This window comes from Bufo bufo, chromosome 5, assembly GCF_905171765.1.
Source record: "Bufo bufo chromosome 5, aBufBuf1.1, whole genome shotgun sequence".
Classification (NCBI taxonomy): Eukaryota; Metazoa; Chordata; class Amphibia; order Anura; family Bufonidae; genus Bufo; species Bufo bufo.
This window is the reverse complement of record NC_053393.1, coordinates 107,624,693-107,651,479: the sequence shown is the minus strand read 5'-3', so window position 1 is coordinate 107,651,479 and position 26,787 is coordinate 107,624,693. Positions and strand designations below refer to the sequence as shown.

General features: G+C 44.8%; 1 protein-coding gene across 1 annotated transcript in view; it reads right to left on the bottom strand.

The window, feature by feature from the left end:
• The window catches only part of UBE2W (ubiquitin conjugating enzyme E2 W), a 36,165-nt gene extending 12,418 nt beyond the window's left edge, over positions 1 to 23,747 (bottom strand). The window contains 5 exon segments of the mRNA XM_040432523.1: positions 3,169 to 3,328; positions 5,262 to 5,326; positions 5,329 to 5,362; positions 16,269 to 16,360; positions 23,669 to 23,747. Of these exon segments, the coding sequence (XP_040288457.1) occupies positions 3,169 to 3,328; positions 5,262 to 5,326; positions 5,329 to 5,362; positions 16,269 to 16,360; positions 23,669 to 23,683 (366 nt within the window). The 5' untranslated portion in view covers positions 23,684 to 23,747.
• Positions 23,748 to 26,787: the final 3,040 nt, after the last annotated feature.

The following is a 26,787-nucleotide window of genomic DNA, read 5'->3' as shown; positions in this document are numbered from 1 at the left end:
AACAGATCTGACCAGATCTGGACCATTAATTTTCAATGGGTCCTGAAAAAAAAAAAATCTGACAGTTGAGCTGTCCGTTTTTTTTCAGGACCCATTGAAAATGAATGGGTCCAGATCTGGTCCAGATCTGTTCCGCAAAAAACTGAACAGATCAGGAAAGAAACAACGGACGTGTGAATGGACCCTTAGTGTGCAAGCATGGCAACCGCTGATGGATTGAAGGGTGGTCCTAACCGTGGAAACGAGCAGTGTATAATGTGGTGGAAAAATGAATCCAGCAAAGGAAGCAATATGGACGATCCCAATACATTAGTAAGTGTCTTGTATTAACTTTCTCTACATGATAAATGGCACTTGCTGAAGTGAGAGAACCCCTTTAAGGCCCCTTTACATGGGCTAAGTTCTAAGGTGGAACCTCTATGTATCGGTCTGACCCATTTTTCCAGCACAACTCACCGATGCAAGATTTGACTAATTTCTGGGAATTTGGAGGCTGAATCAACACCTTGAATTCTTTGTCAAACCATACCTGAACAGTTTTTGCATTGTGGCCAGGGCATTATCCTGCTTAAAGAGGCCATTGCTATTAGGGATTACCACTATTACGAAGGGTGTATGGTAGTAACATATCAAAGTAACATCCATATGAATGCCAAGACCTGAGGTTTCTCAGCAGTACATTTCACAATGCCTGTGGGAATAGTATGAGGAACATGGCAAAGAGTACAATGTCTTGACTCAGTCTCCAAATTTCTATCTGACTGAGCATCTGTGGTATGTGCTGGAATGACTAGTCTAATCCATGACAGTACCACCTTGCAACTTACATGATTTAAGGGATCTGCAACTAATGTCTTGGTGGCAGATACCACAGAACACCTTCAAAAAGGTCTTGCGGAGTCCATGCCTTGTCAGGTCAGAGATGTCTTGGAGGTATGACTGGAACCCACACAATATAAGGCAGACGCTTATTCTGGCGACTACTGTTGAGTGAACTTCTGTTTTCAAGTTCGGCGTACAAGGTTCGGGTTATGTAAGAATTCCGTTATGGAATCTGCTACCACGGACCATAAGTCATAATTCGAGATGAGCAAATTTCATATTTTAAAATTCATTCACGCTTCGTTTGGTGGTAAAAGCTGAATTGCGTTATGGATTCCGTTACCACGGACCATAACGCAATTCTATGACGGAATGCATAACGGAATGCCTTTAGAGGCATTCCATTATTCATTCCGCCATAATAGACGTCTATAGCCTGCATAACGAATCCGTCCTAATTCCGTTATGCAGGGGAGTCCTCTACTGCATAACAGAAACGGGACGGATCCGTTATGCAGGCCATAGACTATTACGGCGGAATGAATAACGGAATGCCTCTAAAGGCATTCCGTCATAGAAATGCGTTATGGTCCGTGGTAACGGAATCCATAACGCAATTCTGCTTTTACCACCAAACGAAGCGTGAAAGAATTTTTATAACATGAAATTCGCTCATCTCTAGTTATAATCCATGATAGCGGAATCCATAATGGAATTCTCAACCTGAACCTTGTACGCCTTGAAAACACAAGTTTGCTCATCCCTACTGGGCGCTCTTCATAACGTGAAGAAAAGCGTAAGCCTCTGTGGCAGGAGCCAGAGAACAAGACCATACCAAATGCATAGTGCACGATGGAAATCCACCTGCTGCAATAACACAAGAGGATAGGAAAAGCAGCTACAGAGGCAAGTTCTGCAATTAGATGTCTGGACAAGTCTTACACATATGAATGTATTCATGTAACTGGGAGGGACACAACTAAAACAATCCCTGTTCCATTGCTAAGTCTGATGCGAGACAGGAGTAACCCTGGAGATGCCTGCAGAGTACAAAGGGATTGCTCATCAAGTGACACAGGTTGCCTGTGGAGAAATGATCATAGGAGTAAGAACTAGGTTACATTCCTGAGCTATAAATGACATGACCTCGTTTAGTCTTTCCGCAGATAGACTACACTGCGCTGCGCCGGACAATCCTCCTGCAGCAGCGAGGAGCTGATCGGACACTGCTGTGAAGAGAGGCCAAGAATGGGAAAATATCTGGGCTTTGATCTGTACAGGCTACAGAGTGGAAGAACCAGATTCAATACAAAGTTATATTTTATAGGAAATCCTTCTGGCTCACACAGTTGTTTACATAGAAATGCCATAAAAAACATATTCAGTATGGAAACAATTCAAGCGATTGCTGTGGGGGGGGGAAGTCAAAGCAAATGTGTGTGAAGTGTCACTGAGCTTTTACTGTCATAGCGATATTGGTCTTTGATCAGTGGGGGTCTGATCGCTCGTACGAGGAGAGAGAGGCCCTGACAGTCCTCGCTGCAGGAGACAGGCTCCACAGAAAGTCTACGAGTCCATCTCGATTGCATCTCCTACACAGAGGAGGGACAAAGTGCAATGTCAGCACTTCCCCTGTCCTCATTTTAGGACCGGTGCCCTCTCAGCACTCTGACCCCCCACTTATCAAACCCTGTGATACGTCATTATGACAGATCAAAGTTTTTTTAAAGCTCGGTGACTCTTTAAAAGGGTTGTAAATGATTACAGAAACATGGACTTCTTTCTTCTAGAAACAGCACCACACCTGTCCATTAGTTGTGTGTGTATTGTCTCTGCTTATTAGGCTTCATGCACATGGCCGTTGTCCGGCCACGGCCGTATTGTGGCCTGCAAACAGCGAGTCCGAAATACACGGGCACTGGCTGTGTGCACCCCGCATCAAGGATGCGGACCCATTCACTTGAACGGGTCCGCAATCGGAAGTTAAGTGAAGAATGGAGGCAGGGAACCCCACTGAAGCACCACGGAGTGCTTCCGTGGAGTTTCGTCTGTGCCTCCACACTGCAAAAAAGTAGAGCATGCACTCTTTTTTTTGAGATGCGGACCGTCAGATGCGGATCACATTCAAGTGAATGGGTCCGCGTCCGGATGCGGCAGCCCTACGGTCCGTGCCTGTGCTTGCGGACAACAAACTTGTGGTCCGGAGCATGGGCCCTGCCATCACACGTTCGTGTGCATGAGGCCTAAATGAAAGGATTATAATAACTGCAATTATTATACCTGCATTTCACAAATATTTTTTACTGTGGCTCCAAATGGGATGTCCTTTGTAATGTCACACCGTACCTTTTCTTTGCAGCTGGACAGCATGCTGATTATACTAAGACAAACTGACTGCACCGACAGCGCAGGAGACCAATCTTCCGTTAAAATAGATAAACAGATATGACCATTGCTATACCATGAGGATGGACAGGGATATTTATCACCAGTGAACATGACCTGAAATATGAAAGATATTAGGCAGCTAGTGAAAAGTGAATTCACAAAAATGTACACCATATTCTGAATTCTTAAAGCGTACCAAAGTTAAAAAAAAAAAAATCTTGTATAATGGTGGTGCTTGTTTGTACAATCATAACTGTGAAGTCATTTTCAGCCACATTATTCCCTGTTTCAGCTGCACAGCTAGATCCATTTCACTAAGAAGGAGGGGGCGTATCCCTTCAGTGAAGTCTGCCAGCATTGTACTGCTGTGACGTCCTTTCTCTTACTTCCCACTATGTTTGCTTTCAGCTCTGGAGCCCACAGAACAGATAAGAAGAGGGGAAATCACACTAAGGGCTCATGCACACGACCGTATGTATAATGCTGTCCGCAAAAATGGATCCGCAAAAAATACGGAGGGCATCCATGTGCATTCCGTATTATGCGAAACGGAACAGCTAGCCATTAATAGAACAGTACTATCCTTGTCCGTTAATGGACAATAATAGGACATGTTCTATTTCTTTGTGGAACGGACATACGGAAACAGAATACACATGGAGTAACTTCTGTTTTTTTGTGTGGACCCATTGAAATGAATGGTTCTGCATACGGTCCCTAAAAGAAACAGGATGGACACGGAAAGAAAATACGTTTGCGTGCATAAGCCCTTACAGACACACAGGAGGCTCCTGCTATCAGGATCTCAGCTAGCTCCGACATGCTCCTATTTCCTGTAAGCCGTCTTCTGAGTCTCTGTTACTAGGGACAGATCTTGTCTCACAACAGGCAGAGGACTGCAACTTAGGTGGAAGCGAGATCCCTAGTGGCCATGACTTTACAACTTTTTTTTCAGATAGATGCAGGCATATTTTTACAATGAATTAGGCTAGTTTCACACTAGCAGCAGCCTGTGCGAAATGAAGGTGTTGCCGAAATACGCGTCAGGGTGTAAGGTTCTCCTAAGGTGATCTCCCTACTTATGGGTATGTTATAAGACTGGTGTCACGTTGTGTCTGTTACTTTTGTGAATAGGGGGCCTAATACATTTATGTTTGAGACACTGATTTTGACTTGTGTATATACTATATTCTCCCATTGACCATTATAGCCTGGCCAGGGGAGATAGTACTATGGTATCCACCTCTGTAACAGATATTTTGGTTAAGTTTCCCCTCAGGTGTGTATCGGACTTTTTCTCATAATGTAGTTTCTCTATTTTTAAAATATATATATATATATACATACACACACACACACACACACACACACACACACACACACACACACACATTGTGTATATATATATATATATATATATATATATATATATATATATATATATATATACACACACACACACACACACACATACACACACATACACACACATTAAATAAAGATTTGTGTTTATTTTGAGCTATTCTAGACTCAGCTTTTTTGTGTAGGTATACCGGCCCTGTCGAAGTGGAGAGTCAGCGTGAGGCCTCTAGGTGTAACGGCAACCACCCCCGTTCTGCCTTAGAGGCTTAATTTCGAAATATTAAATATCATTTGTCTCAGCCTACGGGCACATACTGAACATGGGAAACCCAGCTCAGATGCCAAGCGCACATCGAAGCAGGTCAGCCAAGTCATAGGTAACAAATCTGCTGACAGATGCCCTTTTAAATCAGACACGAGATTGTTCGACAACCACTCTACATGAATGTGCTTGTAATAGTCTGTTACTCATATGGCATTTTATTCTCCTATAGATGTAATGCTTTCTGGGAAGAATACTCCTTTAATACAACACTGGTTGACTATGCCTGTGAGATGAAACCTCCATGTGCTTCAGGATGAAATCAGAGGCACAAGGGGGTATGGCACATATCACTGAATATAGATTTCTATGAGTGCGCCATTAGAGATCTGTAACATGTTGGTGTGATGAAAATATCTTACCTGGAGGAGAATCAAAAGGGTTATCGACTGCTGAACTTAATAAAAGCTGAAATTTTTCGCCTTCGTACATGAGTTCCTGGAGCGCCTTTCCATATCTACAATCCACCTGAAGGCATTAAAGACAAAGAAGTTACAAAAGACCACAACAAGCGCTGCAGTGCAAAGAAGTTTTACCCCGGCCGAAGCACACATCACATGGCAAATCAGCGCCCTGCTACACAGTCTGCAGAATACCCCATGTCATTATGTAATGTTACTTCACCTATCTCTATGCCTTGTGAGACAGTGAAGGAGGGATGGTGGGGTATTACATGAGGTTTGTTCCCCACTATGCCACCTTAGCGGCTCCATTAACAGGGCTCTTGAAGGGACGGAAGTCCGTGATGGTTCGATGGAATGACCAGGTGGAAGAGGCTTTTTCCACTTTGAAGTTGGTCCTGTGCGGGTCACCGGTTTTGGGGACGCCTGACTTCAAGAGGGAGTGTGTGTTACAGACCAATGCCTCCGAAGTAGGCCTCGGAGCTGTACTGTCTCTGGAAATTAATGGGGAGGAGCATCCCGTTGTTTTCCTGAGTCGAAACCTCACCCTGGGCAAGACCCGATACAGCATAGTAGAAAGAGAGTGCCTGGCCATCAAATGGGCACTCGAGTCTCTCCATTATCATCTGTTGGGGAGGAAATTCCGCCTGGTGACCAACCACTCCCCTCTCAAGTGCTTGAGCCAGGCCACCAGATGGTTCTCGTCATTGCAGAACTTCAAGTTCACGGTGGAGCACAGAGCAGGTCGGTTACAGGGAAATGCGAATGCCCTGTGCCGGGTTCACCCCCACAAGTTTGAACAAAGGAGGGGGGGGGGGGGGGGGGGGGAGAGAAGGTATGTGACACAGTGAAGGGTCACCCTGCCTACCACAGCCTTTAGAAGCAGACGTGAAGCTGTCAGCACAAACACTGATGCAATATAGATAGTAGCTGCAAAGTAATATCTGTAAGAATCAAGAGGCAGATATCTTATCAGTTAGGTGGCTTAGCACTTACAGTATGTGTCAAAAAGCATGCACACAACCGGATGTATTGTGCAGTCTGCACATACAGATACTGTCTGAGTTGCATGGACATACAGATGTGGAAAGCACGTGGATCATCCGTATGCTTTCCGCATCTGTATGTACTTTATGCAAAAAAAATAAAAAATATATAGATTATGTCCTATACTTGCCTGTAGGGATGAGCGAATCTACTTCGGATGATTCGCATAATACTTTGTTCTAATACTGTACAGTATTAGAATGTATTGGCTCCGATGAGCCGAAGTTATTACTTTGCGAAGTCTTGAGAGACTTCGCATAATAACTTCATAAATCAATTTCTGTCAAAAACCATTTTCCGAACTCTGGTTCGGTTCCAAGTGGTACCTTGGAATCGAACCCGAGTTCGGGAAATGGTTTTTTACAGTAGAAATTGACTTATGAAGATATTATGCGAAGTCTCGCGAGACTTCGAAGTAATAACTTTGGATGATCGGAGCCAATACATTCTAATACTGTACGGAGCTCCTGCACCGTACAATATTAGAACAAAGTATTATGCAAAACGACTTCGGATGTTCCATCTGAAGTCGATTCGCTCATCCCTACTTGCCTGCAAAATGCAGATCACGGGCCTATTAAAGTCAACCATTCCAAAAAAAAAAAAAAAAAAAAATGCGGAAGGCACAAGGAGAGCATCTGTATTTTCCAGATCAGCGGTTTGCGGACTACAAAACAGACACGGTCGGGTGGCATGAGGCTTCCGTCTGCTGCACTATTCCATATAGAGGTATGTAGCTTTAGGACTGTTTCACACGAGAGAATCCATTGCATGAATCACGCTCCCTGTGTGTGAGCGTGATCCTCCGTTCTGGACTTGCAAGAGTACAGGGCATTATCATGGTTTATAATGCTGTGTGTGTCTGCTTGACCTTACTTCTACGGAATCATAGTGACAAAGCTGTCAGTATGATCCTATAGGCCCCTTTCAGACGAGCGAGTTCCACGCATCGCATCGGACTAACAGCGGGAGTATGCAGCAGCTCCCGTCCTGACCTCCCAGCACTGCTGCGGTTGCATAGCATTATATTAATTTATGATGCTATGTAACCCTTACAGTTCTGGAATGTATTAGATAACAGTGACATAATGCTCTCAGTGTTATCCAATACATTCCAGAACTGTAAGGGTTACATAGCATCATAAATCAATATAATGCTATGTGACCCCAGCAGTGATGGGAGGTCAGGACGGGAGCTGTTACATACTCACGCTGCGAGTCCGACGCGCGGAACTCGCTCGTCTGAAAGGGGCCTTAGAAGTGTAGTCAAACAGACACGTACTGTATCATTATAAAATCAGTGTAATGCCGTGCACAGAGTGCGATTCCTGCAATGGACTCGCTCGTGTGAAACCGCCCTTAAAAAGGTAGTTTTTTTTCCAGCATTTTCTATAAAAAAAAAATTCCCCCAGGTACTTTTCTTTTGGACATCCAGATGTTACGGTTGTGCTATGTTTTGACTGCTCTTTTGGGTCAGTGGCAGTTTTTTTTTTTGTTGTTTTTTTAAAGCACCATGTTCTGGGTATGGCATTTTTTCAATCAGCTTTTCTATGGGACGAGAATAACACCAGAAACAAATGCATGCTGTAAATATAACATACCAAAAAACGGCACCAAAAACATTTGGAGACCAAAAAAATGCAATAAAAATGCTTGAAATTCATGGCATTCTTTTTTTTTTTTTTTTTTTTACAAAAGTACAAAATGCTGACAAAACAGCGGGTCTGTGAAGGAAGCCTTACAAAAGCTTTGCTCACAATCGTCTGCTAGATTTGTGAGTAGTTGAAAGTTATAACATGGAGAGGCGCTCTAACCCGTACAATTCTCCAAGTGAATGATCACCTGACGCAGCAGCGTAGTCTGCACACTACCCGGGGCATTTGTCTCAGGGCTCTTTGGATAACTGAAATCGCAAACACCTGTCTGTGATAATTAGTTTGCCAGGAGCCCAATTAAAAGGAAAATTACTTATGAGTTCCACAATATTACGCAGGCCACCGGTTTCAAGCAATATGGAAGAAAAAAAAAAAAAAAAAAAAAGGATTCCTGCTGCCGAAAAGCGTCAAATAGTGAAATGCCTTGGAGAAGGTATGGAAACAGATATTTCACAAAAACTTGAGCGTGATCATCGTACTGTGAAGAGATTTGTGGCCGATTCAGAGCACAGAGGAGCATGCAGATAAAGGAATAATAAGGAAGGTTTCTGCCAGACAAATTCATCAGATTAAAGGGACACTGACAGGCCCAATTAGCATATTTAGGCATATATATGTCAGTACAGGTCTTATAAAGTCTATTAAAATCATCTAAGTATCCCCCCTGTCCACTTTATAAATACCGAAATATTAAGTTTTATAACCTGCTTGTCCGGTCTCTAATCTGCCCAAGGGGCGGCGTTTCATCTGAAAATGCGCCCAGCCAGCCGCTCCAAACTGCCGTCTGAAGCCCCGCCCAGCTCATCAATATTCACTTCGCTGGGCGGCGGCTACAACTCTCCCGACTCAAGTGCCCGGCGCATGCGCATAAAGCAGGGGCTGCAGCGCTCTGTACGCAGGCGCGATGTGACTCCGGCCGGGCGCATGCGCTGAAGATTGGACGGAGGACGTGCCCAGAGGATCGAATGGGCTGTGCGCAGAATCTTGAGTCGGGAGAGTTGTAGCCGCCGCCCAGCGAAGTGAATATTGATGAGCTGGGCGGGGCTGCAGACGGCAGTTGGGAGCGGCTGGCTGGGCGCATTTTCAGATGAAACGCCGCCCCTTGGGCAGATTGGTGACCGGACAAGCAGGTTATAAAACTTAATATTTCGGTATTTATAAGGTGGACAGGGGGGATACTTAGATGATTTTAATAGACTTTATAAGACCTGTACTGACATATATATGCCTAAATATGCTAATTGGGCCTGTCAGTGTCCCTTTAAGGGCTTATGCACACGACCGCACTGTGTTTTGAGGTCCGCAAATTGTGGATTCGCTAAACATGGATGTCGTCCATGTGCATCCCAAAATTTGCAGAACAGAACAGGCTGCCCATAATAGAAATTACTATTCTTGTCCGCAAAACAGACAAGAATAGGACATGTTCTATTTATTTTGCCGCCTCACGGAAAGCAGCAAACAGGTATTTGAAGCTGCTGGTGCCTCTGAAGTCCCGCAAATCTCAAGGTGTGGGATTCTTTAGAGGCCTTCAGTTGTGCATAAACCTACTATTCGGCCAGTGCCGTGCAACCCTGGATGGTCCATATGGATGGAGTTCTGGATGATTGGTGGAGGGTCACCATGTCCCAAACAAGGCTGCAACGTCAGCAAGGAGATGGTGGAGTCATGTTTTGGGGCTGGAGAAGGCTGGTAGGCCCCTTTAGGGTCCCTGAAGGTGTGAGAATGACCTTGGCAACATATATAGAATTTCTGACTGACCACTTTTTTCCATGGTACAAAAAGAAGAACCGTGGCTCCCGTAGCAATTTCATCTTCATTCATGACAATGTACCATCTCATGCTGCAAAGAATACCTCTGAGTCATTTACTGCTAATGGGCATAAAAGGAGAGAAACTCATGGTGTGGTCACCCTCCTCCCCTGACCTCAACCCTATTGAGAACCTTTGGCGTATCATCAAGCAAAAGATCTATGAGGGTGGGAGGCAGTTCACATCAAAACAGCAGCTCTGGGAGGCTATGCTGACATCCTGCAAAGAAATTCAAGGAGAAACTCTCAAGTTCAATGGATGCAAGAATTGTGAAGGTGAAATCAAAGAAGGGGTCCTAGATTAACATGCAACTTGGCCTGTTAAGACATTTTTTTTATTAAAATAGCTTTTGATTTCAGTAAATATGACCTCTTAATGCTGCAAATTCAACAAATGACCATTTTTCTTTCTTTACAACCTATAAATTCTTTAGAAACTCTGTTGTGCATAAAAAATTCAAATATTTCTTTTTAGATTTTTTTTGGTGAAAAAAATATTGTTATCATTGGGAGGTTTGTTCAATAAAATTTGATTTATACTGTAATGGTTGACTTTTATATACTGACTGCCATTTGCTGCATCGACCATTTAGGAAATCAGAAAAATATAATTTGCATGATAATTTGGAATGTTATACACACAAACTGTATTTTTCATCCTATAAGACGCACCCCTCCCCCCCCCCCCAAAAAAAGTCACTGCATCTTATGAGGCTTCCTGGTGCTCGGCTGTCGGCTGTGCACAGCGTGAAGGCGCTCTGTGACCTCACACTGTGCGCTTCAGCACAGCCACGGCAGAAAAAAAAAAAAAAAAAAAGAGCGCTGGTAGTGAGGAGCGATGGTGTCCGGAGCAGGAGAGGGAAGTTTTTTCATTTTATTTTCTCTGTGGCATGGGGGCTGATCTGAGGTATGGGGGTCTCATTGGGGTCTGATTGCTGGCCTGATCTGAGGTCTAACGAAAAATATTTTTTTCTTATTGTCCCCCTTTAAAACCTAGGTGCGTCTTATAGGGTGAAAAGTACGGTTTGTGTGTGTGTGTGTGTGTGTGTGTGTGTGTGTGTGTGTGTGTGTGTGTGTGTGTGAGTGATATTATATATATATATATATATATATATATATATATATATATATATATATATATCTCTCACATAAATCATATTTGCATACAACCAAACCAATTACACTTCAGAAGAAAAAAAAAAAAAAAAAATGAAGAATTTGTAGAAATTTTATTATTTCTGTGTGTATCCCAGGCGATCAGCCAACTCCCCTTCAGTCTCACAATCCTGTGTCTGGCTGTAAGTCAACTGGATGCAGAAGAATCCTCCCCCTCTGTTCTGTCTGTAATTGAAGCCCCACCACCTCTTTTTCCCCAGCCAAAAATGGAAGAGATCAGAAGGAACACGACAGACAGTGGAAGCAGGTTTATCTCCCGTTTACTTTTATCATTCACTTCTAGGTTTTTATTACCCGAGTTGAAGATAAAAAAAGGGAAAAATACTGCTCCACAAATTAATTATAACTCCCTGAAAAAACAACTACGGTATTTTGCTGACCAGCGACAAAACACACAAAAAATAAGGTAGGGAGCGTGATAATAGTCAGGTTAGCCATCCCACAGAAGACAACAGCTACAATTATTTGCAAAGAGCGAATAAGCACAAGATGTCATTACGGCGTTTGTGGCAAGCTCTAATTTGGGACATTCACAACTACAAGCTACACAAGTTCCTTGTCACTCTTTATGGATAGACATGCAATTTATTTCTCAACCTGTGGGAGCACCAGGCGTTTACATAGGCAACCAGCCAATTACGGCAAACCCAGCCTGGCAGACATTAATAGAAGAAGCAGTGACGCACATTTATGATGCCATTCAGACGTCCACACAAGCCAATTCATATCGAATGGTGTACGGTATCTGTGATGTGGCATTTAAAAAAATATATATAAAAAAACTGCATGCACACAACCGTATTTTTGGTCCTCATCCGATCCACGTTTTCTGTGGATCGGATGCTGACTCATTTATTTAACTATGAGGCTGCAAAAAATTTTGCATATGTCCATTCCACCACCCACAAAAAGGAAGATACAACATGTCCTATTCTTATCCGTTAGCCGGCGCATGCGCATTAATTACTGTGATGCCGTACCAGGAATGGACATGGCAGTGAGCATGTGTCGGCCGACGGACTCAGCGCGCAGGCGCGGGATCTCGGCGAGAGAAGAAGTAAGAAGATGGGCGGGCAGAGGGAAAGACTGGGCGGGGGGAAGCGACAATAAGGCAGAGCTGCCTGGGCACCTACGAGGTTGACGCCGCCCCTGGGCACTTGCGAGCCCTCATTTGCATATCCTACTAAGATGATTTTTGCCAGTTTTATAAGTCCACGATTGCTTATAAAGGTAACGTTTTAATCAACTGTAATGCTGCTAGAAAGCTATGGGAAGGGTTAAAAAGGTGAAACTGTGATGACAGACTCCCTTTAAAGGGGTTTTCTGGGATTATGATACTGATGACCTATCCTCTGGATAAGACATCAGTATCTGATCGGTGGGGGTCTGACACCGGGGAGCCCCACCGATCAGATGTTTGAGAAGGTACCGAGGGGCTCAGCTATGTCCTTCCCACTGGCTGTAAGACAACTGGCTGGAGCAGTCACCCTCTGCATGGTCTTCAGTATTACAAAAAGATTGTCAAGATCCAACTACTCAGCTGGGCTCCAGCCAAAGATGGAATAGATCAGCAGGAAATTAACCCCTGTGTTCTCTGGCATTCTGGCTGGCAGCAGGGCAAGGTATAAGGACATCTCAGAAGGCAGCTCATGAGTTCCCTCATTCAACAAAACCAGAGTGCCACTAACAAAGAGAAGACCTTTCTTTGGCAGATTCCGCCTGCCCACTGACATGCCTCTGGCAGACCCAGTCCGGCCACTTACTCACTGGAATGTAAAGGGTCATCTCTTCCACAGTATTGCCAGCTGCATCCATCACAAAGTTTCCGAATTCAGATGAACGTGTCAGAAAAAGTGGGTGCAACATCCGTCATGCAAAGCCTGACTCAATTATGATATTTTGTTACTGCCGCTACACCACGTAGGCAGCGACGATGCTAAATTTCGATTCCGGTAGCATTGAGATAACCAGACGTTCAGGAAAGCGCTTATATAGGAAAATCCCTCAATGAAAAGGCCTCCTGAAATGCATAGCATTAATCCCATTGCTTTATAGAACAACCTGACACACATCAAAACTAAGCTGCACGTTAAAAGACTGTACTGGGCTCATGTTCGATTAAGATATCAGCGCTGACAATGCGGCACATAGGCCGCCCCCCTCTAATGGAATACGCTCAGACAATACATTTCATCACTGCCATTAGCAATATGACATGATTTTGAGCGCACCCGCAGCACCACTAGAGCCAGCCATACACATTAGATAGCGGCCAATACTGACTAGTCTGACCGCTTTTACATAATTATGGATTAATGTCAATTATCCTAAAATTATTTTTTGGTCGATGTAGCACCCCATGGATGCATATATGATATAATGATACCTATACACCTGTATAGATCTGTAGATTAGAACCAGGGCAGACTTGGAGGGGGGGAGTTGTAGAATACAATATAACTAGCGTCTAACGAAGCGAGCTCATCTGAAGTCGCTTTGTTCAAAACTTCGGAATAATACTGTACAGAGATCCGTCTCCATACAGTATTAGAATGTATGGGCTCCGATGAGCAGAAGTTAGTTATTTACGAAGTAGTGCGCGACTTCGTTGAATAACTTCGGTAGTTGATTTTTAAAGGGGAAAACAACTTTAAAACTTGAAACCGAAATTGGCCTCCGTTCCGAGGTACATGCAGCCGTCATTGGGACCCGTTTCTAACAGCTGTAACTTGTGATGTATTGCAGCTAGATGGTCTTGTTTTAAAACCTAACCCCTTAAGGACCGGGCCATTTTTCACCTTAAGGACCAGGCCATTTTTTGCAAATCTGACCAGTGTCACTTTATGTGGTAATAACTTTAAAACGCTTTTACTTATCCAGACCATTCTGAGATTGTTTTCTAGTCACGTATTGTACTTCATGACACTGATAAAATTGAGTAAACAAAAATAATTTAGAATATAGCAATTTCTCTACTTCAATAATACATAGTAATACCTCCAAAAATAGTTATTACTTTACATTCCCCATATGTCTACTTCATGTCTGGATCATTTTGGGAATGCCATTTTATTTTTTGGGGATGTTACAAGGCTTAGAAGTTTAGAAGCAAATCTTGAAATTTTTCAGAAAATGTCTAAAACCCACTTTTTCAGGACCAGTTCAGGTCTGAAGTCACTTTGTGAGGCTTACATAATAGAAACCACCCAAAAATTACCCCATTTTTAGAAACTACACCCCTCAAGATATTCAAAACTCATTTTACAAACTTTGTTAACCCTTTAGGTGTTCCACAAGAATTTATGGAAAATAGAGATACAATTTCACTTTTTGGCAGATTTTCCATTTGAATCCATTTTTTCCCAGTTACAAAGCAAGGGTTAACAGGCAAACAAAACTCAATATTTATGGCCCTGATTCTGTAGTTTACAGAGACCCCCCATATGTGGTTGTAAACTGCTGTACGGGCACACGGCAGGGCGCAGAAGGAAAGGAACGCCATACGGTTTTTGGAAGGCAGATTTTGCTGGACTGATTTTTGACACCATGTCCCATTTGAAGCCCCCCTGATGCACCCCTAGAGTAGAAACTCCATAAAAGTGACCCCATTTTGGAAACTACGCGATAAGGTGGCAGTTTTGTTTGTACTATTTCAGGGTACATATTGATTTTTTTAAATTACACTTCTTGTGAGGCAAGGTAACAGGAAATGGCTGTTTTGGCACCGTTTTCATTTTTTGTTATTTACAACATTCATCTGACAGGTTAGATCATGTGGTATTTTTATAGAGCAAGTTGTCACAGATGAGACAATACCAAATAGGACTTATTTTTTTGGTTGTTTGTTTCAGTTTTACATAAAGCATTTAAAAAAAAAAAAAAAAAAAAAAAAGATTTTTGTGTCTCCACATTCTGAAAGCCGTATTTTTATTTATTTTTTGGGCGACTGTCTTATGTAGGGGCTAATTTTTTTCGGGAGGAGATGAAGGATCGATTGGTACTATTTTGTGGTGCGTATGACTTTTTGATCGCTTGCTATTACACTTTTTGTGACGTAAGGTGACAAAAAAAGGCATTTTTTTTTACAGTTCTTTATTTTTTTATTTTAATTACGGTATTTACCTGAGGGGTTAGGTCATGTGATATTTTTATAGAGCAGGTTCTGTGGACGACACCGTCATGGGGAGGGGGGGGGGGATCTGTGGACGACACTGTCATGGGGAGGGGGATCTGTGGACGACACTGTCATCCACAGATGCCCCCCCCCCCCATAGCAGTGTCATCCACAGATCCCCCCCCCCCCCCCCCCATAACAGTGTCATCCACAGGCAACTAGGACATGTTGAAATCTGAGTGATTGTGGTTTAAAAAAAAAAAAAAAAAAAAAAAAGACAGCAGGACTTTTCTTCCCTGTTGCGGTTTTAGGTATTGAGTAAAGTACATATGAACTGTGCCCTTTTTCCCTTACCAGCATATATTAGCACCACTGTGCTAGCTGGATAGGGATCTAGTCCAGATTTTAGGTTGTGCTGTGGATCTAATCATAATCCTACATCACACTACCTGAGTCTGGAAGCCTGATAGTCACGGAAAGTGATACTCTGTCTTTCCCGTTTTTATAACTTAGAGTTTAATAAACACTTTATTATTTTCTTTTAATACGTTCTTCAGGCAGTGATCTATATTGAGTAAAGTATCGCAGCATTTCTAAGCGTACTTGTGTAAATGTATCGTAAGATCCAGCTATTGGTAGCAAGAAGGTATAAGATGCGTCCTTGGCTACTGCAGTGCCACCCTTCAAAGTAGTAGGAGATTCATCCTTGGAAGGGGTTAAAGTTCACAAACATATTTTCTGCAACCTCTGAATAGCGTTTTGCAGATACGTAATGCTTTACATTTGTCCTTTAACAGGAAAATAGACAAAAAAATAACTCCCATAAATCCTATATAATAACAGTATGAGTATTTAAGGACACATGATTTACAGGCATCTGTGGACATTTAACGTCCATGACACTGACCACAGCAACCACTGGTGTTCCCCTTTCATTTTACCAACAGCCTCCAAAAAAATAAAATCACAGCTGAAGTCTAATTGTTTTATTAGACTTCACGTTTCCCCCCACACCAGCTTTGCCATATCCCCCCTCACTGAGCTTACGGATTTCCAGACTTCCCCCGAACGTCTTCATACGTGTAATGAAAAGCCCATTAAAAAGGCAAGCGATTTACGCCGGCCGCGCATTCAGAGGAAGTGGTTACAGATCCTTTTCATTTCACTTACTGCGTAATGGAGTTCTGAACGCTCTTTTCATTTAAGGTCATTCCTGGTGGAGGCTCGTTCTGCAAAGCCAACAGTTCTTTCTGCAGCCGCTTCTGCAAAGCATTAAAAGAGGCGTCATATTAATATAGCCATCTGCACTGGCGTGGCGGTACATGTCATCACCCACGCATCACACATATAACATAGCTAGTCACTACAGGTATTTCCCATCATATAAGGAGGACACGTAAAAGGCCAAAAACCCCACATGCGGTACAATAGAAATGGGAACGGTAACAATGCCATTTGCCAGCAAACAAAGACTCTGTATCAGGACTGGAAAGTAAATATCACAGCGGGCGGCACCAGGCGATAAAGGCCTCGGATGATGCCATCTTATGTAGTCAGAGCAAAGTACAGTATTTGGGGATTTGTTTTCTAATATGTTGTCAGTACTGATGCAGCTTGAAAGGGCGCACAGATCTTACCGCAGGGTACAACGCTGTAAAATAGGGATACAGAGCAAAACTAGTGCAGGATAAAAGGGTGCACTTAATGAGTGCAACGGTCCTGGTGTAGTTTACAGTCTCTGAACAAAGAATTCCCGAAATAGGATTTCAGCTATGGCCTGTTTTACATGCACCTTTCATGGGATTATGTGGTAGAACCAGATAGGGCGGCCCCTATAGATGGCAGCACTTATTTTTTTTTCTCTTTTCCCTAAAATACCCCTCCATTGCGGCGCTGTGCCCCTCCGCTGTTTTTTGCGCCTGATATGTTAGAGTATTGGTACAGGGAGGAGGAGACTGCTCTGTTTCTTAATGGGGGTCTCCTTCCCCCTGGCTGTAGCGCCGTCCGATCGCAGCGGAGAGCGTCACAGCCGGGGAGAGAAAAACAGCTCACCTTCTCCCTGGTTGTGACGCTCTCCGCTGCGATTGGACCGCGATACATTCGGGGCAAAGTACTTCAACATAGACTACGATTATTATTACAAAATATTCCCTATAAGTACACTGTCTAAATAAGTCGAGTATTAGGAAACCTGCCGCCACTGTATGCTGCAATGAGTTTCACTATGAAGGGGGTTGTCTCTGGTAAGACTACCCCTTTAAGGAGTTTACCCAGCAATATACAGAGATTGTAGGACGATGACAGGGCAGAGATTGGAACGGGTGGAGAGTCTATGAAATCTCCAAGAGCAGATCCCGCCCTATAGACCAACTCTCCTATCGTCTCCTCCTGGACGTGGAGCCCCCGTTCTCATCATCCCATGGATGTACCATATTACTGAAGAAGCCCCCTTTATTGTGTTCGCACCTCATTAATGAAACCTCCCAGGGTCCACACCAAAATTACAGCGAGCAACACGTGGCGGCTTCCTGCCACTGTTTGTGATTGCAGGCAATGTGCCATTCTCGCAGATGGCAAGTCATGACCGCCCAAGAGTGGACTCGCACCTTCTTGCGTGGCGTCTGGATAGATGCTGCTGGAATCTGAGGCGAATGCCCCCCATGGTTTCTCTCTATTCAGTGGTGCTAAACCATGAGCATGTCCATGACACTCAAAGTGAAAAACCGTGGCTTCTGCAAAATACGAGGTCAGAATCCACTATGTGAGCGGGTCCTAGGACTGGAAATGTATACATTGTACCATTTTCCACAACAATACATATGTAATTGTTACCTATTGTAATCCTCAATATGTGGAGAAACACGTATTTTACAAGTGTGTGCGCTGCTTGGGTGCGGCAGTGATCAATAAAGGTCAGATATCCTCATAAAGCGAACGGTATACATTTGCGGCAGACAGTGTGTACTGTGCGGATCCGTGGGCTTCTGATCCGTGCCTCCGTTCTGCACCACACCTTCCGGATTGCAGACCCATTTCACGTAAATCCGCTTTCGTGATACAGTGCGCACGCAGCCGATACCCGTATATTGCGGACCCGCCGTTTGCGAGCCACAATACGGGCACGGCTGACACGCGGTTTTGTCCATGAGGCCTTAAATGGCAACAAAAATAATCTAATCAATCACCAGTTCCAGCAAACACAACAACTTACCGTAGCCTAGTTTACAGGATAGAGCAATGAATTATACAAAGACGTTTGAATGGAAGAGGACTGGTGGACGGCCATGTGCTGTCCGTATTATACCTGCAGATTTTCCATATGGTTTTTCATGTGGAAAATCCACAGTATTAGGCCTCTTTCACACTACCGTTTTTTTACTGAACGTTTTTTGCGTTCCGTATACGGAACCATTCATTTCAATGGTTCCGCAAAAAAACGGAATGTACTCCGTATGCATTCCGTTTCCGTATTTCCGTTCAAAGATAGAACATGTCCTATTATTGCCCGCAAATCACGTTCCGTGGTTACATTCAAGTCAATGGGTCCGCAAAAAAAAAACGGAACACATACGGAAATGCATCCGTATGTCTTCCGTTTCCGTTCTTTGCGGAACCATCTATTGAAAATGTTATGCCCAGCCCAATTTTATCTATGTAATTACTGTATATGCCATACAGAAAAACGGAAACAAAAAAACGGAACAACAGATCCGTGAAAAACGGACCACAAAACACTGAAAAAGCCATACGGTCGTGTGCAGGAGGCCTAAGGCCTCATGCACACTGCCATTGCCGGCCGTAGCCCGTATTGTGGACCGCAAACAGCGGGTCCGCAATATGTGGGCACCGGCATTGTGCTAACTGCATCACGGATGCGGACCTATTCACTTGAACGGGTCTGCAATACGGAGGTGCACGCGTTGCTTGTGGTCTTTGGTGCGGATTTGACGCGGTTTTGCCCCAGACCTCAGCCTTCCATTGAAAAGGCTGAAACCTGCGCCTGAAATCTCACAAACAATTGACAGGCTGCAGATTTCTAAATTCTCACGTCAGGTCAATTTCTGCATGGATGGAGATTTGTCTGGTACTGTATAGGGGCTCATGCACACGACCGTTGGATGTTTGGCAGCCTGCAAATTGCAGATCCGCAAAACACGGGATACCGGCTGTGTGCATCTGCAGTTTGCGGAACATCCGGCCCATAATAGAAGTCCTATCCTTGGTCCGTAATGCGGACAGTAATTAAGACATGATCCATTTTTGTGCGAAATGGCCATACAGACAAAAAAATGCACATGGAGTCACTTCCGTTTTTTTCTTGCGACCCCATTAAAGTGAATGGTTCTGCAAATAAACGGAACGGACACAAAAAAAAAAAAAAAATGTTTGTGTGCATGAGCCCTGATGCTGCGTTTCCCCCCCCCCCCCCGACAAAAAAATCTGAACATAATCGGCGCGCAGGTACCCTAATAACCTTGGAGCACCAACTTCTAGTCTGTGTTTCCCAATGGAAGTGGACTGTGGAACGCAGCATTGCAGTCGCAGAGCCACCTACCTGCTCATTTATTCACGTCCGTCAATCTGCGGTATGTTACGCCCAGTGATATCAGTGCCTAAGGGCAAGGCCCTGCTCAGCTCATGCAAGGAGCACATACTAATGAGAATCAAGCGGCCAAGTGTGCACTAAGTGAACTGCCCCTCTATACGTCCTCCTGATCACATGAATGAAATCAAGTGAGGACACAAGAGGCAAATGTTTCGTCAGGCCCCGTGAAGCCCGGCTGCTCTCCTCCTCGGCTGTGTCTGAGCATGAATTGGCCGCCCAGGGATTTCTCCTCGTACTTAACCTCTTCACATCATGTACTCAGCAGCACAATCCTTCCAGCCGGAAGCAAACAGGTCGGCTCATGGACTAGAAGCAGCGGTCCACGCGGAACAGGACATTTATACCGCCGACCTGCAGCAATATCCACAGGTCGTTCCCTGGCAGTGTAAAGCCTCCGTGAATCACTGACGTTCTCCACGGACAGCACGCGTCCCCATTGATTTGAACGTCTGTATTTAAACATCAGTGTTTTAGCGCGGTCTGTGGGTCCGTGTTTTTAGCACGGAAGTGTGCTCTATTTTGTCTATTGTAGTCTATGGGTCCTTGAAAACCACAGATGCAACGCGGATGTTGCACCCGGGATTCACGGATCATTAGGAAGAGATGCTTTGAAAATTATTTTTCAGCTGTTCAGTGTAACACGGATGGCACACGGACAGCAAGAAAAACGGACACACGGCCCCTTCACGGACAGATTCCAGGATGCATTACTGACCACCTGCTCACGGACGTGTGAATGAGGCTTAATGCACTGCAGATTTTATGCCTGCAAATCCAGAGGGTAAACCTGCAGCGTAATCCCTGTGTGTGAACAAGGCGGCACAAAGCTGCTCAGGAAACCCGTTGGCATATACGGATACTGGTGTACTGCCAACTGGTACGTCAATATGGAAATCTGAGGTGACACACTCCCTATTCCTCAATACAGCGCACCTACAGCAGGCGGAAATCTTTAGCCAACTGATGGAAAATTGATAGATGCCACAATATGGGCCTGACGGACATGGCATCCAGCTCACCCGCCATTCTCTGCCATTATAACAGAAAACCGGATTGTTAAATCTATCCTACAGCACAGTTCACAATTTACAGTCATAGGGCGTTCAGTACTCGCAATACTTTATTAATAAATGCCCTTATTATAAGAGACACAGAAGTGCCGCCACACACTAGCTGCATAGTATGGAAACGGTTGTGCTAAGAATCTGCCAGGGTGCCAGGGGATGCGCCCATCGTTACAGAATGGCTACCAGCATAATCTATTACCCATCAGACTGGGAACATTTCCCAAGGTTACTGGAAGGAGGAGAATATTAGACTCAAGATTGTAATGACATTTTCACGTATAGACCTGGACGAGACTCTGCATACGACTGCGTTCAGTCCGGGAAACGTGCTCCGTGTAATGGCTGCATTTCCTGGACCAAAAACGCTCTCCTCCTCTAACCAAACAAGCAGCATCAGAATGAGTTCTGATGCTGTGAATTCCTGCCTGACTGCTGGTCTACCGGACTATGGCATTACGTGTACAGCAGACCGGCCGTCAGGCAGAAACGTACAGCACCTGAAGTGACCTCAGTCAGAGCAGCAGCGCTAGGCCATCTCCGAGCGTGCCTCCCGGACCGAGAACGGAGGGGAAACTCTGCTTCATCAGAGGCCAATATCACATGGTACACAGGGACAGGTATAGGGGACGTATACAGGGGGTATAACAGGGACAGGTATAGGGGGTGTATACAGAGGATATAACAGGGACAGGTATAGGGGACGTATACAGGGGGTATAACAGGGACAGGTATAGGGGGCGTATACAGAGGATATAACAGGACAGGTATAGGGGGTGTATACAGAGGATATAACAGGACAGGTATAGGGGACGTATACAGGGGGTATAACAGGGACAGGTATAGGGGACGTATACAGGGGGTATAACAGGGACAGGTATAGGGGGCGTATACAGAGGATATAACAGGACAGGTATAGGGGGCGTATACAGAGGATATAACAGGACAGGTATAGGGGGTGTATACAGAGGATATAACAGGACAGGTATAGGGGACGTATACAGGGGGTATAACAGGGACAGGTATAGGGGACGTATACAGGGGGTATAACAGGGACAGGTATAGGGGACGTATACAGGGGGTATAACAGGGACAGGTATAGGGGACGTATACAGGGGGTATAACAGGGACAGGTATAGGGGACGTATACAGGGGGTATAACAGGGACAGGTATAAGGGACGTATACAGGGGGTATAACAGGGACAGGTATAGGGGACGTATACAGGGGGTATAACAGGGACAGGTATAGGGGACGTATACAGGGGGTATAACAGGGACAGGTATAGGGGACGTATACAGGGGGTATAACAGGGACAGGTATAGGGGACGTATAGAAGGGATATAACCGGCCAGGTATAGGGGACGCATACAGGGGGTATAACAGGGACAGGTATAGGGGACGTATACAGGGGGTATAACAGGGACAGGTATAGGGGACGTATACAGGGGGTATAACAGGGACAGGTATAGGGGACGTATACAGGGGGTATAACAGGGACAGGTATAGGGGACGTATACAGGGGGTATAACAGGGACAGGTATAGGGGATGTATACAGAGGATATAACAGGACAGGTATAGGGGGGGTGTATACAGAGGATATAACAGGACAGGTATAGGGGGGGTGTATACAGAGGATATAACAGGACAGGTATAGGGGGTGTATACAGGGGATATAACAGGACAGGTATAGGGGATATATACAGAGGATATAACAGGACAGGTATAGGGGGGGGGGTGTATACAGGGGATATAACAGGACAGGTATAGGGGGTGTATACAGGATATAACAGGACAGGTATAGGGGGTGTATACAGGGGATATAACAGGACAGATATAGGGGATGTATACAGGATATAACAGGACAGATATAGGGGGTGTATACAGGGGATATAACAGGACAGGTATAGGGGATATATACAGAGGATATAACAGGACAGGTATAGGGGACGTATACAGAGGATATAACAGGACAGGTATAGGGGACGTATACAGAGGATATAACAGGACAGGTATAGGGGACGTATACAGAGGATATAACAGGACAGGTATAGGGGATGTATACAGAGGATAACAGGACAGGTATAGGGGGTGCATACAGGGGGTATAACAGGACAGGTATAGGGGGTGTATACAGAGGATATAACAGGACAGGTATAGGGGGTGTATACAGAGGATATAACAGGACAGGTATAGGGGGTGTATACAGAGGATATAACAGGACAGGTATAGGGGGTGTATACAGGATATAACAGGACAGGTATAGGGGGTGTATACAGAGGATATAACAGGACAGGTATAGGGGATGTATACAGAGGATAACAGGACAGGTATAGGGGATGTATACAGGATATAACAGGACAGATATAGGGGATGTATACAGAGGATATAACAGGACAGGTATAGGGGATGTATACAGAGGATACAACAGGACAGGTATAGGGGATGTATACAGAGGATAACAGGACAGGTATAGGGGATGTATACAGAGGATATAACAGGACAGGTATAGGGGGTGTATACAGGGGATATAACAGGACAGGTATAGGGGATGTATACAGAGGATATAACAGGACAGGTATAGGGGGTGTATATCAGGGGTACCTCTGGGAATGACATCACATGTGATAAGGTTAGGTCCCATAAAAGTTATAAAGTGAGATTATTTACTTTCCATGAAGTAACCAAACAGGTGCAGGAAACCATTAGGTCACAAGTCACAACACGTACTACTTATCCACTGCCAACACGGAAGGGACACGTATCGGACAGTGAGCTAATGGCGGCCTACACAGGACGATGACCTCAGGACCCCCACCCCCAGCAGACTCCTCGGTATCTGCGGCACAGGAAGGGTGCGGATCCGGGGCAGCCGGGTGTTAAATTCGCGCAGCACTCACCTGCATTGACGCCATGATGTGTACCCGCCCCCTCCCGCCTGCGGTGACATCACACCACACGTGACCTGCACGGCCGAAGACAGTCATCGCATGCGCACTGTTGGCTCCTTTACAACGCCTGTGTTTCAGCTTGTCCGTGATGGGTTGATCTGCGCATGTGCACAGCACGTCAGCTCTATCCCAATGTGCTGCTTGTGTCAGTCTTGTGTAACTTGCTAGACAATAAACATGAACCTTCCTGTAATAAGTTATTGTGAGAATGTACCTTAAAGGGGTTGTATCACTTCAGCAAGTGGCATGTCATGTAAAGGAAGTGCATACAAGCCAATTACTAATGTATTGTTATTATCCATATGGCCTCCTTGCGTTCATTTCCGTCGCATTATACACTGCTCGTATCCATGGTTACGACCACCACCATGACCATCATAGTGTTGGCCGTGCTTGCACACTATAGGAAAAAGTGCTGGCCTCTCTAGTAGTGTGGAACGAACTAAGCGTTCCGGTTATCTAAGAATTCCGTAATGGATTCCGTTACCAGGGACCATAACGTAATTCTATGACGGCCTGCACCACGGAAGCCTATAACAGGCATTCCGTCATAATAGAAGTCTTTGTGGGCCCTAAAATTCTATTATGACGGATTCTTATAGGCTTGCGTGGATCATGCCGTCATAGAATTCCGTTATGCTACGTGGTAACGGAATCCATTACGATAACCCCAACTTGCAAATCTCAAGTTCGCTCAACACTACTCTCCAGTGACCAGGACGGTGGGAGCGCACAGAGGCTGGTGTAAGAGCACCTTCTCACAGCACAGGTTTGTCATCTGCAATCTGACGCTGAAAAACAAACATTTTTCTATGGAATGGCCAAAAACATCCAGGCATGGATCAGCGCCATTGTTATGGAGTTAGGCCGCTTTCACACAATCAGCATTTGGTCAGTGATTTTCATCAGTGATTGGCCTCATGCACACGGCTGTTGTTTTGGTCCGTATCCGAGCCGCAGTTTTTGCGGCTCGGATGCGGACTCATTCACTTCAATGGGGCCGCAAAAGATGCGGACAGCACTCTGTGTGCTGTCCGCATCCGTGGCTCCGTTCCGAGGCCCCGCCAAAAAAATATAGCATGTCCTATTCTTGTCCGTTTTGCGGACAAGAATAGGCATTTCTACAATGGGCCGCCCGTTCCGTTCCGCATATTGCGGAAGGCACACGGGACGGCTTCTATTTTTTGCTGATCTGCGGTTTGCGGACTGCAAAAAATGGCACAGAGTCATGAACGATTCCAGGTTCTGTTTGGGATCCCACGATGGTCGGGTTTGAATATGGAGACCTCGTGGTGAGCGCTCAATACTGCCTTTTCTGTGGAGCGACACACTGCCCCAACGGCTGGTGTGATGACCTCGGAATCATCGCCTACAACAATCGATCACCCCTATTAGTGATACGGGGGTCACTAACAGCTCAGCGATATGTGCAGGACATCCTGCAGCCACACGTGGTGCCTCTCATAGCAGGACTTTGCGGAATTTTACGCAACAAAATCCGCAGGTGCAGATTTTACAAAGTTGCATTACAGACTAAGATGAGTATTTTCTTTGTGAGTTATGTTGCGTATGCCTGTGCGGATTAGGCTACTTTAACACTTGCGTTTACATTTTCCGGTATTGAGATCCGTCATAGGAGAAAATATTTCCATTTTGTCCCCATTCATTGTGAAAAATGCTCCAAAATGCATTCCCTTCTGTTTGGTTGCGTTCCCATACCGGAGAGGTAGCTGCGTGTTTTTTCGTCATGGTGTGCGGAGCAAAACGGATCCGGCATTACCCACAATGCAAATCAATGGGGACAGATCTGTTTTCTCAGACACAATAGAAAACGGATCCGTCCCCCATTGACGTCATTGCTATGTTAGGGCACTATAATGCTCACCCACACTCACAACTTATGAGTGTGCAGGATCTACAGGGCCAGCTGCAACATTTGTGGGAACATTTTCAGCAGGATACCATACGGAACCTATACGCCTCCATGCCCTAGCACTGTGATGGCTAACCTCCGGCACTCCAGCTGTGGTAAAATAACGACTCCCAAGTTGAACATTTGCTTGACTGTTCTCAGAACTCCATAGAAATAAGTGGAGCATGCTGGGAGTTGTAGTTTCACCACAACTTGAGTGCCAGAGATTAGCCATCACTGGCCTAGCGTATCTCATCTTGTATCCAGGCCGAATTTTGTAGGCCTAGGTCCAGGAGAAGCAAGTCTGTTAGTGTAGGTCCTTCTGCAGAAGCCACCTTGCCGTTGGTAAATGGGCTGGGAACAATTTTGATAGAAAATGTGTGCAGAGCTTCTAACTTTCATGTATAGTAAGTACAGCAGTAATGCAATACAGAGTAACCCATGTTTTAGCTGTTCGCATGTGTCTTTGTGCTGCAGCATATGGGGGCAGATTTATCATTTAAATACACTACTTTTGTGGTGTGACAAAGTTGCAAACTTTTAAAGGTCACTTGCGCAAGGGGCGTATCACCGCTGGCCTCCCCACTTTCCCAAAAAGGGGCATGCTGTGGGCAGGGCCAGCAACCTCAGCCCATTTATCATCTTTTACGCCTGTTTTCTTGTGTAAAAAAACATTAAAATCTACGCCAGATAGGGCATGGACTGCTGGATGCTGTGCCTAATTTTGATGAGGCAGACGCCGCCAGTCTTATAAACCTGGCCCATGTGTTTGTTTCGCTTTGCATGTCAGCCATGGTAGCGTTCTCCTGCACTTTTATGACATATTGTTTAGAGGTGCTGGTCTAAAGTTGCATTTTGGATTGTACATATGGCCCATCTGTCCAAGGCTTTTAAATAGAACATACAGTCAGGTCCATAAATATTGGGACATTGACACAATTCTAACATTTTTGGCTCTATACACCACCACAATGGATTTGAAATGAAACAAACAAGATGTGCTTTAACTGCAGACTGTCAGCTTTAATTTGAAGGTATTTACATCCAAATCAGGCGAACGGTGTAGGAATTACAGCAGTTTGCATATGTGCCTCCCACTTGTTAAGGGACCAAAAGTAATGGGACACAATAATAATCATAAATCAAACTTTCATTT